Below are 15,087 nucleotides of genomic sequence, written 5' to 3'. Positions count from 1 at the left end.
ATGATCATATAACTAATCAAACACTAATCAAATAGCAGTCAATGGTTCACTTCAAACTAAACTGTGGCTTAATAGTTGGTCCTTTAAACCAGTCATAAAAGTTTTTTTTTTTTTAAAAACATATACAGTAGTCTTACTGTTGACTTGTTGTTCAGGGGCCTTGACATGTGCAAGCATTCCCGGCATATTCACGCTGTTTCTGTGTAAGTACTTGAGGAAGACATCAGCATTGCGTCTTGCTAGTGTACATGCCTTCAGGAAAAAAGGGTCAATTATGATTAAATTTGAATCAAATGTTTAATGTCAAGATCGGAATGATATTTGAGCGCCTGTATGTGTGTGTATGAGCTAGGTACCTTAAGAAAGGCCTCTTTCTGCTCCAGGTGTTTACTGATCATGGGCGTCACATGATCAGACTCTGAGTTTGGTCCCAGTTTATCAGTCCCTCCACACCAGTCTTCCTCTCGTTTGTATTCCTGCTCTAAACTTTCCAGCACACTACACACCTGCAGAATACACACATGTAGTTATACATAATAAATAATGGAAGACTATAGAAGCCTATTTCCATCACATAATATATATATATATATATATATATATATATATATATATATATATATATATATATATATATTAAATACTATAAATGTGAGATAAAAAGCCAAAGTAAAAAATTATGAGATACTACCGGTATATCATAATTATAATATAAAAAGTACAAATTACAAAATATTGATTTATAATTATGAGGTAAGTCAAAAAGGACATACAAAATGTCCTAATTATAAAGTAAAAAAAAAAGAGACTTAATAATAATTAATGATAATGATAAGTGCTTTCATCATGATTTAGATTTTTTAATGTTATAATTTTGACTTTTCATTTTATAAAAGTAACCTTTTATGACATATGACATTTTATCCCATAACTATGAACACTATGTCATAATTGACTAATCTGTAAAAAAACAAAAAAATCCAGAACAAAGAACAATTAGGGGGAAAACAGAACAATTAGGCAGAAAACAGATTAAACATAACAAACAACAACAAAATGTTTTAGCCTCCTTAAAGGGTGTCATATGATGCAATTAAAATTTTTCCTTTCTCTTTGGAGTGTTACAAGCTCTTGGTGCATAATGAAGATCTGTAAAGTTGCAAAGACTAAAGTCTCAGATCAGTCCCAAAGAGATATTCTTTATCAAAGCCCACTAAAACGCCTTTTTTAAACACACCCCACATAACTACCTCACTATGTGGAAAAATTTCCCTAATGCTGTCCAAATGTTCAAGCAAAGAAAGAAGGTGTGGTTTCAGTAACCGCAGTTAGTGCTTAAGCATCCATGTCAGGGAGATGCTGTGTGTTTTCTAGTATTTATTTGGCCTTCCGAAAGTAAACGCATTTAGGAAAGTTTAAAGATTACTTACCATAGAACAGCAATGCATTTTATGGAGGACCTACAATAATGTACAGTATTTGAAAAATAATGTGTTTTTTGAACATTAAAGCACGTCAATATATTCTGTTTTACCAAAAAACTAAATAATGATCTTTAAAAAAGCATCATATTACCCCTTTAATAAATAATGTCCTATCTAAATGAATGATAGATTCTGGAAATCCCAAAAACTGCGTTCTGAACTCACAATTAAATCACATATTACATTTTGTTGCTTATGCTCATATAGCGTTAACAAAGCTTATTATTCAGGCTAGACCAGCCAATGCACATGTGCAGTCATAAGCGCGAGTCTCAGGTTTATATAGGAACCGGAGCTTCTAACGGCATCTCAGTGATGCAACAACTTAATCAATCAGTGATTGTCTCTTTCATTTAAAAGGCGGGACTATTTCCCCATATTGCGCGTTGCAGTTTCTCCAGTTCATAATAGGACAGAACTGTCTTTGCACATCTATAGTCTTCGGAAAAAAACTGTTCATCACATTAAGGAAAATCCCAAATTGGCAAAATAATTATGTCTCAAAGTCTCAAAATGTCTACCACTTATTGTGCTAAATGAACAAGAAGTCAAAAAAAATTTACAAAATCACTATTAAGACAAACTCACTGACCTGCTCTGATGTCTTGTAGAAAGCCACTGAGGCATTGACCAGTTTGAGGCGGTCTTCCATCTTCAGCATGAGCTGTTGCCAATGAGACGCCACCTTCTCTGCGCAGTCACGGATCATGTCCATGTCATAGTGATTGGACTGTAGCAGAGCCTCTGCCTTCTGCTGCACCTGCAGTGCACTCTGATGGGTTTTCTGCATTGAATGAAAAGATAAGGAAAACGAAAGAGAAAGTGAAAAATGAGAAGAGAAAGCATACATGACCAGAAATTAGCAAGAAATTTGTAAAAATGGTTCATGCTATGGAAAACCATTTTTCCTTTCTCTTTTGGCCTTAAACCTCTCTTCGAAAAGTGAGTGGAATTATTAATTTGACAAGAAAAACTGTGGCCATCATACTCCATTTATTCTTTATGATTTTTTTATGATTTACATATAGATGTCCGAAAGAGACAACTGCAAATAGAAATAGAAATCAACATACTGAATAAGCCAGTTATTTCCGGAGCCAAAAAAAAAAATGAGTATCATAAAAAAAAAATTGAACAAACAAAAAAAAATGGCATGTCTATGGAACATCTACATTTAAATGCTAATAAAATATTGGTACCTCGATAGCATGCTGAAATTGCTCATGTTCCAGCTGTAACTGTTCTGCCTCCTGTAGAGAGCTGGCTGTGATGAGACCTGCATTAAGCATTGACTCCCCATTACGGATCCAACCCAGCACCTGAAACACACATGCACATAGAAAACAGGATTTTCAATCATCTGTGTAAACACACTCACATTTTGAGAAAGAAAAGTTCGTCTTAATATTATGGGTGTCGCTGTATACCAGTATCAATGATAATTGTCATTTAAATAAATAAATATTTTTATTGTGTCAATTACGGGTGTTGCAATATATCAGTTTGGCAATATCTGTGATATTTAAAAGTGAACAACAACCACTAGCTATCTGGCTGACATCCCGATGTAGGTGGAGGTATTGTACCTTAATGCTGTTTGACACTTGTCATAAAACAGAATAGACACAGAGCACAGCTACTACTGCCGAGCCAAAGAATGGCGTTGGATAAAAAGTGAGCTTGTCAGTGTGAGAAGTATTTGGATTCGGCAATAATGGCATTTTAATCATCTCAGTCTGCAGGACTTGCCAGTCAAAAGTGAGTGCAAAAGGGGGCAATACCACCAACCTGTTCACCCACCTCTACTGTACAGAAAGTAAGTTGCAATTATTTTGCTGAAATGGGAAATGTTACATTAACATGTTGATTCAAATATCATTAGAGTGCTCTCTTTAGAGAGATTTTATTTGTCTATTTTTACCCAAAATAGGGTGAGGTGTAACTTATGTTTTATATATATATATATATATATATATATATATATATACTTTTTCTATATCACTACACAATTTGAGAAACATTTAAATAATAATAATTATAATAATTATAATACAAATTCTGCCTCATTCTGGGATAAGAAGCCACTTCAATTAAGGGTTTTTTTTTTTTTAACTGGTTGTCATTAAGTGTAAATGCTCCTGTTTTATGCAATGGTGAGATTTAAAAATAAATAAAGATGATATATTCAAGATTTCTTTAACTATTGTGATAAATCGTTATCATGAATTCTTTTGACCACGAAAATCTTGTAGTGAAAATTCTGATATTGCGACACACCTTCTCCACATCCAAACTTGTCTTAATTAAAACTATTAGTAAATTAACACTTACAGACTGTAGAATGTATTTAAAACAAAACTACACTTGGTGGCTGAAAGAAACCTTTAAATTTACACATCAGCAGTGCCCATTCAGTATGCAGTGGCTTGGTTTAGATCATTGATACTTATTTCACTGGCAGAATGGTTAGCCAATCAAAATAGTGGACAGTAAAATATAGAAATCCTTAAGGTGGAATAACAAGAACAGCTTGTTTCATTGTAAAGGTCAGTAAAGGTTAATTTTAAAACTAGATTATTAGAAACCGTGAGCAACATTATAAATTGACTGAAAAGATGGTGTAAAGTGTGCAGTTCTGCCTTTTCAACTGAATCGAAAAGCACTGTTTCATGTAAAGCATGTAGTGTGCTGTTAACTGTTGGGTGGCATCAGTGAGGTTAAGTGAACATATTTAATACTGACAGATGTGCTCTTTGACTCCACCTTCAGGTCTAAATTCCACGCTGTCTCCTGACACAGTGACTTTACACACCTGCTTTAGTAATGATACACTGCCAGTCACAGATAACACAACTATGCTCATTTCATAAACATAAATAAACACACTGAAAACTGCCACACACACACACACACACACATATTTTCACTGTAAAGCCAAAAACATTATAACATGTCTACTAACCACCACACTCAAATACTCTGTGGCCATGTCAGACCTTAAACCAAACAGGCATCCCAGCTCCTCGACATCTCTAATCACTCTTTTCCTCTAGAGCAGTCCAGACAAAAATAAATATATAAATAATAAAATAAATAAATGAAAGGATGAAATGAGATTACCAGCTGCTTTTCCTGGCCTAGTTTTTCCTTCTCATTTTAAGCGTGCCCAGTGCTATAAAACTGCTCTGTTTCCCATCAGCCCCTGTATGTAGCCAAAACCGCGATTCAAATCTATCAACACTGCCCTTCACTCAATATTAAAAAATTGTTAACAAACATCATATAATGCTTAACAGATAAGTAGTTAATAGTAATTTAGTATTTCAAATGCATATGTCAATGTATAAAATAAAGCATCTAGCTATTTTTAATATTAACAAATTATATTTTGTCTGTAATGTAATATGATTGTTAACGTAATTACAATAAAGTTAATAAAGGTACTAGTAGGTGTTATAAAATAAAAATTAATTAAATAATTCAATCACATTTTTATGATTTTAAACAAACTTCTTTTATGTTTCTTTTGTATCAGTATTCAAACAATACATTATTCTGGTATCATACATTATGAAAGAAAAAAAAAAATCCTTAACGTGTGCCTTTAGCCCCATTGAACCCTACATGTATCATTGTTTGTGAAAGAAAGGGTACTGCCTAAATCATTATGATCCTTAATTTTCATTGTTTACAGGGGGAAGATAATCTATCATAGTTACATCACAAAAAGCTACAATGTGTGACAATGTAATAAACCAAATATATGCAACAATGTGTCAGAGGTAGTAGTGAAGAAGGTAATGTCTAATTTTCAGCCTCAGATTGGTCTACATTCATTACCCATGAGTCACTGCCCAGGTACAGACAGAGGAAATTCCCACCTCTAAAATAAAAACACTATTGCATAATTAATCATGACAATATGGAGGTGTGTTAGAACACATCACATAGCAGTTGTTTTGTTCTTCGCTGACAAAGCTGTATCATGATCTAAAATTTAAGTCCATGCTTACATGAGCATGTATGCATGTGCCTGAATGTGTTCTTGAGTTGCTGGATGGGTAGATAGAGAGACAGACAGTCAAATGTTACCTGCTTGACCTCGGCCTGTAAGTGGCGGAGCTGCACGCACTGCTCCAGGTGTCTCCTGTGCTGCTCAGCGGCTGCGTCCAGCTCCTGCTGTTTTTCATGCAGGAAATCCAACAGGTCCTGCACCCGCGTCGCCATGTCAACATCACGGTCACATAACAACTCCACACCTTGACAGAGAAAGAGAGACACAGCGAAATGTAGAGGTGTAACTCAAGGGCGTAAAAATTTTTCCCTGACACACATAAATCAAGCTTTTGCCATAATGGACTTGTGATTTGGAGAACAGATGTTTATATTATATTAAATATTAAAATTTTTTTTTTTGCACTGTGACATTATATTCATGACAATTAAGCAAAAGTTCCTATTCAATCCTCATTACATATATATATATATATATATATACATATATATATACACACACACACACGTGTGTGTTTGGTTGTGTGTGTGTGCGTGTGCGTGTGTGTGTGTGTGTGTGTGTGTGTGTTTATGTGTGTTTGTATATAAATTATTTCCAGCATATTACCCTAAAAGTTTGACTTTAGATAAAGACAATGGACTTCAGAAAAAAGTAGAAAGTCAAAAAAGAAAATCCCAGCTGGATAAACAAGAAACAGAATGGCATGCAAAGGCAGGTTATGTTGGTAATCCATAAGAAGACTTTAGACTTTACGAACACTTTATTCAGCCTTTGATTTTTGCCAAGACATCTATTGGACAAGACAAAGACCCGATTAAAGAACACCGGCATTAGAGAGGCCACAATAAACATTAAAGGAGAAAAGCCAAGGATCACATATATTTGATTTATTTTAACTGAACTCTATTTAAATTATGGTATTGTCACAAAGAATCAGGTGAATTATAACCCTAATCATTTTTCCCCCTCCAATCCCATCTTAAAAAGATAGTTTACCCATAAATGACAATTCTGTCATTTATTCACCCTCCTGTTGTTCCAAACCTGTTTGATTTTCATTTTTCAACGAAATAATTTATAAGTACTTATAAATAACCAATATCCTAATCCTATGCATGCTGACAAGCATCTAGTTAATAGTGAGAATCGATCCCTAAACTATATATTTTAAAAAAATAATGTGCACTGATGAATCGTACACAATGCAACCTGCAATAATCATGCAGAAAGTAAATGGGATGAATTTTTATCTTTAAACTAAGAATTGCCAGAAGTAGCATTACTTTTGTTTAAATAAAGTAAAATGAAACCAACAACAACAATAAAACAAATGATAACTGACATATAGTTATAAAGCTATATGTAGTTAACACAAATAGCATGTACAGAAGTGCAGATACCTGGAACCTTAGCATTGTTAGCACACACATTTTTATCACACACACAGACATACTCACATTTTATACCCGTAGCCCAGAGCTGCACTGGGCTAAAGCTCTGAGAGTACTCCAGTTTTGCGTTTGTATCGGTGCCTCCACAAAAAGACGCTAGTAAATTGAGGACTCGTTTTGCTCTCTGCTATCTGTGCGTGATGTCAGATGTCAAATCTTGTGTCTGTGACCAGTGATTTTGCTAGGCAGTGTGAGTCTATAGGATTACAGGGCCGGTGGGAGAAAGGGAGGGCTGCTGGGTGCCTGGTTGGATCTGATGTGTTTGGTTTTAGAGTTTAGCTCCATCCACTCCTCCCACCTTAAGCCTGCACTGGACTGACACACTAACACACACACGTGCACACAAATCTTTGATGCCTCATGACAGGGATCTTGTATAAGCCAAAGGTTTGCTGATACAAAGACATGCACTCGGATTCACATTTACATCAGATATCATTATGGATCAGATATCTTCATTTAGTGCCATAATGCTTGTGTGTGCATCATGTTGGATAGAATACACAGTAACCTGACAAACTGTAACTACTGCAAGTGGCGGTACTAGAAAACATTGACACTATCAAAGTGCAGTTACATTCACTGTGCTTTGTGAACTTTTGGCAGCAAAATCCACAAATTTTAATAGGAATCCAAGCAACTGGGAATTTCATGTGAGGGTAAAAAAAATTCCCCATGCAAGTTTTGCGATGGGTTAAGTTGGTCATGCAAGTTCGTTGCATTTACCAATAGAATGCTACTTGTTTTGAAAGTGGCTTTTATGTTAGATGTACTTCATATACCTAAACAATTGACAATTTTTAGCAATTTTGCTATGTGCGTTTTGATTTGTATTTCTTTTTCCATTTTAATTTGAAATATTTACAATTTAGCTTTCATTTCTTTACTTAATTTTTTTTCAGTTGTATTTAAAATAACAAAAATGTTTTGAATATTTTTAGATAACGATAATATAATGACCCTGCTTCTGTTCTGACTGCATACCATATACACATTTAATATATAATGTTTTTTATTATACCATTTATTACCATTTTAATGTAGCATAGAATTTATGGTAGAACAAGGCATTTGAGAAAATACCATAGTACTACTATGATACATGCCCAAATAAACTTAGATATTACCATGTTTTAAATAAATAAATAACAGTTATAAACAAAATACAGTTGAACCCTGCCCAAACTTAAAAATATATTTTTTTGTTAGTGCATGTACCAGAGTCGGTTCCAGCACAGTGCTGACGAGGGGGAGGCTGAGGTGAGGAAAGGGGGTGATGACATAGCAGAGAGTAAAAAAAAAAACCTATATATATATATATATATATATATGCGTGAAGCTACTAAAGACCTGAGCACTGATCTATAGGCTAATAGAGAAACATAACATTATAGATCAGGGACCTGAGACGAGAGCGCAGTATTCAAGATGTCGGGTTGAGCATTTACATTGAAAAACAACAGAAAAGCACAGCAGTGAAATAACACAAGCTCATTACAATCGATTTCCATTACATAATACATTCATTGTGAACCATTTAACAGATGCATCATTTTAAATTAGAACAACTTTAACAGCAACAAATAATAACAATACAGCGAAATAATTTAACTATGATCATCTAGACCTCTATTAAACATGAAAAAGATATTTCATCATAGCTTACTCTGTAGTGCTGCTTTCTTAGTTGCACCGCTTGTGAGGGAATCAAAGTAACAATTAAAATGTGACTTTGTGAAGCGGACTGTCCTAAAAATGTTTTAAATAAACCATTATATTTCATAATTAAAATCTATTTTTCACACCCATCTTGGGTGAGGGGGTGGGATAGTTCGAGTGAGGGGGCGACGCCAGAACCTTATCTTTGTATATAAGTGTTTGGATGTGTGCTCACCTGAGGCCTGTACTTCTGTGACATACTGAAGGAGTTCCTGTCCCTGGTGTATGACATGGAAGGTGAGGTTGTTCATGGTGAGAGCTTTATCGGCATGATGCTGTAGTCTCTGCTCAGCTAGCGTCAGATCCTCAGTGTCAAACTCATTCATCTGCTGGGATAGCTCCTCATTCCATGCCTCCAGGTCTGAGATGACCTACATAACACATCCACACAGACAACACCATAAGAAGGCATGTATCACTGACCATATCTACATTAAATGAGTGAACAGGTTTGTAAATGAGTGAACAGGTCTGAAAATGCAAATATTGGATACAATAGTTATTGTAATACTTAAAAACTTTTATTTTATTCAAAATAAAGAATATTGTATTATAGCAGTCATTAGAGTATTACAGTTTTTCTCAGTCGCTTTGGTAGATTTCTCGAATCATCCTTGAGATTTGCAAAACAGTAAGTGCATTTCTCAAAACAACTCGTACAAATATTAAAACACCATGGATTACCTGCAAAAGCCAATCTTTTGCTCAAAATCCTTAGTTCATCTCTCAAAAATAAATATCTGTGTCAATGAACATGTCAGTGCCATCAGAATGACAAGTCCTTGTGTCATAGTTTACGGATAAGACAGTCAAATTACTTAGTCATGTTGTCAATATAACAGTGTACTCTGGAGGGATGTTCTGATGTAAAATATGGCAATATTTTGGATGACAGTTACTGTACTGAACAGTATGCCATATGCTTATGTATACCATATATCCATTTCAAAAGTACACATTTACACATTACTGTATGTGGGATATTGATTGAAAGAGACTGGATAGAATTCCCAGTTACACCTTTACTAGTGGTCTGACCAAAAAAAAAAAAAAAAAAAAAAAAAAAAAAAATTCCTTTACAATGTTTTCGTGATATAGAAAAGGAAAAGGAAATATGGGCACAAAGATGAAAATAAGTCTATTTTCAGAATTTGTAACTCTTGTGTTGGCCTCTGTCTATACAGTAAATGCTTTCTAACTGAAGATTCATGAGATGAACCTTTGAGCTATTTCAGAGAAATGGTTTATCATTGGTTTATCATCTACATTCTCTTCATTAGTCAAGATTCACTTGCACAATTCATGCCAAATTGACAAAAAGTCTAATAATAATGTGTAAAAATAAAAATAAAAAGTGTGCTTGGCAGTTTGTGACAACTAGATTAACCATTTTGCATTTAATGGCTTATACGATGAACTAAAGACTAGATGTTTTGAGGGGTAAGACTATTGCACAGAAAACTGTATAATATGTTTTGAGCAGCATTACATTAGTAACTGATAATGTAGGAAACCGCAGATAAATGTGTGTAATCAATTGCATGAATGTACAAAAGCAATCGCAACTTGTTCAAAAGAATGAGAAACTGGTTTTATGATATCTATAAATGACTAGATGATGTGGAGGTTGTACAAGTAGTTTTGAGAATTTCATTTCTGTTTTGAGAAATGCTCCAAAGTGACTGAGAAAAACTGTAGTAGACTGTCTGCTTAATATCTACTGTCACATTATTTTGATGCTTCCCCCAAAACTATAAGTAACTCTGCAAGTACATATCAACTTATTGTACTAACCCTAACCTAAAAGTCTACTAATACTCTAATGAGAGTTAGTTGACATATAGTTGCAGTTACTTATAGTTAGTAGAATGTCAAAACTGGAATAATAAAATAAACTGTAATCGTTTTTTTTGATGAATCGTTTATCTTCACAAGGTCACTAATGTATAAATAAAAGCACTTACATGTCAAACTTAAATTAAAATTGACTGAATGTCCGCTGACATTACTGGGATTATTTATTATCTCGATTCCAAATGCAATAACAGTCTTGTCAACAAATATATTTTCTATTAAGCCAATGTTTGTTTAGTTTTGTGTAAAAAATTTAAAAAATAATAGTAATTAAAAAAAAAAAATAAAGTAAGCATTTATTTTTAACTTGTTTTTTTTTCTCTCAACTGTCATCATTAACTTTGGTCAGTCTGCTCTCTAGGTATCGACATAGTAACTACTCACAAATACCTTACATCCGATGTAGGGGTTCACCTACAATCGTCACCCATCCTGGAAGTTATACATGTGTATATGCCTGTGTACGGTTTTCAGGTTTGCTCTTTGTCTATGAGCAAGGTCTTCTCGGTTTTACCTTATCTATCAGCAAACTATCAGTGGAATGTGAGTGCCTTCAAAACCCATGGAATGTGATACTCCTAGATCTATATTGGATTATGTTACAGAGAGCGATATCACTTTTACTACTAAAGCCAGCTTGTTTTGTGGTCTCTAATTACTTCATATAGGGTTTCCTACAAACAAACTTTTAAAACACAGCCACCAAAAGGTCAATCGCAAAGAATGGGCTTTCTGCAGGTCAAGATAATAATGGCAGATGAGCAGAAGAAGGGCATCTAATTTAACATCAACATGTTTCTGAACTTCTTGTAAATTACTGTTGAGTAGAGGTCAACCAATTGATCGGTTTTTCTGTTAAAACTTTACAATAAGAGTGGATTTGAAACAAAACTTCAAACTGGAGTATTGTTCCTTGTTAAAGTGTGCTAATTTCAATATTTACTAATATATTTTTCAAATTTAAAGTTGTTTCTGTCAACATTAGTTTATGAACTAAATGCAATTATCAATATAATATTAATATTTTTATCAATTTACAAAGATGTTACGTCATTCATTTTGGATTTTGGTTTCCTCGTATACTTCATTGCATTATAGTCAAACCAAACATTATTCTGACACAAGATATAATTGTAAAATGACTCCATAGTTCATTTATGTACTGTAAGTGAGGATAGCAAAATAAAGCAAACTGTGACATATTATACCCAAAAATTCTTCATACAGTGGACTACCAGTAAAATTTGGGACCAAAAATTATTCAGACACTTTGACCTGGTGTTTTGCTTAAGTGTTATCTTACATTATCAAGATTAATTTGTTCTGACACAGTTTAACTATTGTAATATTTTTTGGTTAAATAGTAAAGCACTATTTTTGTTTTTGTTCAGTATCCATTTTAAAAACTATTGGATGATTAATCGGTAGCAACCAGTATGGTCCAACCTAACTATCAGTATCGGTTGACCTACACTGCCCAGTTTTTTTTTTCTTTTGTAACCATTCATAACATTTTAATAACTTTGTTCTACTTTGCTCAACAACTTCTATTATTGGGTGAAATCATCTAGGCCGGGACACCTGACCTTTACTCAAAAAGGGACTTTATTGATGATGCATTTCTTAATTCATAGACATTAATATGGAGTTGGTCGCTCCATTACAGCTATAGCAGCTTCCAATCTTCTGGAAGGGTTTTTCACAAGATTTTGGAGTGTTTATGTTGGAATTTTTGCCCATTTATCCAGCAGAGTATTTGTGATGTCAAGCACTGATGCTGAACAAGAAGGCCTGGATCGCCATCTCGGTTCCAGTGTGTCTCAGAGGTGTTCGATGTGTTGAGGTCAGGACTCTGTGTGGGGAAGTCAAGTTCTTCCAAACCAAACTCATCTAACTACAGTATGTCTTTTATAGACCTTCATGTACGATGACCATGTCCCGGAATCTTTTGTTCGTTATCTGGCTCGGCTCGGTGTTCATCTTCAGTTCTCTCTTCACAGCAGTTCAGTCAGTGTACTGTTTGAGTAAATGAATTACTCCAGGATATTGGTTTGTTTTAACTCCGAGGGAATGTCAGCCACATTAAAAAAGTTAACAGCTTAAGTCATTTGTGGATTAATGCGTATTGGAGACGCAAACCTTTTCAAACGATTCAGTTAGATGAACTGGTTCAAGAAGATCCGGTTACATCGAGTGATTCGTTCGCGAACTGGATATCACTACACTGCAGTGAATAAAGACGTAATTTTTGCTATTTTTGGACCAAAATGTATTTTCCATGCTTCAAAAAATGCATCATCAAACGGACCCTCTGATGTCACATGGACTACTTTAAAAATGTTTTTATTACCTTTCTGGACATGGACAGTATACCGTACATAGATTTTCAATGGAGGGACAGAAAGCTCTCTGACTAAATCTAAAATATCTTAAACTGTGTTCCGAAGATGAACGGAGGTCTTACGGGTTTGGAACGACATGAGGGTGAGTTATTAATGACATTATTTCCATTTTGGGCGAACTAACCCAAGACTATTTTGAAATCCTCTGCTCACCTTCATAATTATTATTACAATTTATTTATTTATTTGCCATTTTAGCTAGCTAAATTCTACATCCATGTTTATATTAAATTTAAATGTATACTATATTTTTTCACTAATAATATAATTAATAAAAAAGCATCTGAACTCCATTTGGAATGCTTATCAGATCATTTTAATATGACCTTCAGCTATTCATTCATAAAAGTTATCTGAAAAGGCCAAAGAATGATGATTAAAAAAAGCCCCCTGACTTCCTAGCACAATCGAGAACCACTTGCCTTGAGTGTAAGAATCCATTGTTTACAACAAATAAGTGGGTTATCATTTGGGAATAACCTGTCAGACAAATTGTGGACTTACATCAATGGCATCTCGTTCAAAGATCCTGAGCTGGAGAAAGAGTTCTAGTTTGATCTTCCGTTCCTGAAACAGTTCCTCCATCTGAGCCTGGGCCTCATCCAGCTGCTGCAGGACACTCTCTATGTGAGCCATAGAGCTGTTATGAGGAGTCTTATTGCTGGAGATCGCAGAGTCTCTGCAGTCAGAAAAAAAGATTGTATGAGTTAATATCTAGTTAGTCTCTGCAGATTAGGACATGGGTCAATTAACGTATGAGTGTGTTACTGTGTATTTGGGGTATGTGCTGCAGTCTCTGATCTTATTACCATATGTGTTTGTAAAAGCAGAAGTCTAACTTGTTTTTAACCAAGTCTATGTGCATAAAATTGTGTATATATTTTGGATGCGATCAATCTGGATTTGCTGGCGAATTGGAAACTGGAAATGTCCACTCCTTGTTATTTTTATTTTATTTTTTTTTTTATTTTAATTATTATTGCACAGCCCTATATATGAAGTTGGACAGATACGTTAATTTTATTTGCACACATGTGCACAATATATACTACTATATTATATACTATAATATATACTCAACTGCTTGATTTACATCATTTAATCATATTACTGGCCATCACTAATCTGCTAAATGTGATTATAAGGCGTGAAGATATAATGATATTATAAACATTAACATCATAATTTTTGGTAAAGCACCTGAAATATGAATTAAATGTGTACTGTGAAAGTGTTATACATATAAAATTGACTTGACTTGTTTTAAATAGATAAATGAATGACAGCTCCAAATGAAACATTAGAACGGAATGGTGAATGTATTAGTGAGAGTAACACATATTTACATTGTGTTTCACAATGGATTTTCCAAAACATTTGTGATTACACATTTGGAAGTTATTAGAGGTGTTGCATGGTTTTGTTGTCCGCTAAATTTGCTTTATTTATAAAACCTGAAAAAGTTGCACTGGTTCCCCATCGAGGGAGAGACGATGCGTCGATAACGCTTTGGGAACGCATTCTGCGTGAGTGCGTCTGAAGCATCCATGTCAACTAGTCCAATGGCGAGAGTGAGCGTCAGGAGTGACGTCACGACCAGGAATTGATAAAAACCCCAACCGGAGCAACTGGTGTTAGCTTTCTGTGCCTCAGCAAGCGATCTGTGTCAAACCTGTCTGTCATATTTACGGTTGTCTTGTTCAAAGTTTATATATCATGGCGAAGCAACTATTCAAACCGTGTGCTTCTCCCTGCCCGCGTTATTTAACGGGTGGGGATACACACGAGCTTTGTGTAGTTTGTTTGGGAGTGGAGCATGCGTTATCAGCCTTCGAGGAGACTGATTGCCCGCATTGTGAGAAGCTTTCGCTTCGCATGCTCCGCTCCCGCTTGTCACTCTTTGATGAGAAGAGCGGCGAGCCTCGCGCTCCTCAGGGTGCAGGACCCGCTTCTGCCGAGGCAGAACGGAGAATGCATTCCTGGGGTTCGCAAATGGATCTCTCAGCGGGGTTGGAGACGGGTCCGAGGGCTCTTTCTCCTCCCTTACCTGGGAGATCCATAGCTCAAACTCCGGTGTCGGAAGCCCGCCCCGCGGCTTCTTCCGCCCGGGGGGAGAGCTCATTGCTTCGTTGCTCTAGCTCCGAGGAGTTAGATGTAACGGG

At 35.1% G+C, this 15,087-nt stretch overlaps 1 protein-coding gene across 3 annotated transcripts in view; it reads right to left on the bottom strand.

Moving 5' to 3' along the window:
• The window catches only part of LOC132102772 (triple functional domain protein-like), a 217,056-nt gene that overhangs the window by 46,746 nt on the left and 155,223 nt on the right, over window positions 1-15,087 (bottom strand). For all 3 annotated transcript variants that reach the window (XR_009423289.1, XR_009423290.1, XM_059507405.1), the window contains exons 14-20: window positions 13,430-13,604; window positions 8,845-9,040; window positions 5,577-5,743; window positions 2,684-2,803; window positions 2,077-2,268; window positions 357-506; window positions 138-252 (exon numbers count right to left, since the gene is read on the bottom strand). Coding sequence is in view for 1 of the 3 variants with exons in the window: in XM_059507405.1 (XP_059363388.1) it covers window positions 138-252; window positions 357-506; window positions 2,077-2,268; window positions 2,684-2,803; window positions 5,577-5,743; window positions 8,845-9,040; window positions 13,430-13,604 (1,115 nt within the window). In the remaining 2 variants the exon portion in view is untranslated. The remainder of the gene's footprint in view (window positions 1-137; window positions 253-356; window positions 507-2,076; window positions 2,269-2,683; window positions 2,804-5,576; window positions 5,744-8,844; window positions 9,041-13,429; window positions 13,605-15,087) is intronic.

The sequence above is a fragment of the Carassius carassius genome, chromosome 24 (assembly GCF_963082965.1).
Source record: "Carassius carassius chromosome 24, fCarCar2.1, whole genome shotgun sequence".
In the NCBI taxonomy this organism is placed as follows: domain Eukaryota; kingdom Metazoa; phylum Chordata; class Actinopteri; order Cypriniformes; family Cyprinidae; genus Carassius; species Carassius carassius.
This window is presented reverse-complemented; position numbering and strand designations above follow the sequence as displayed.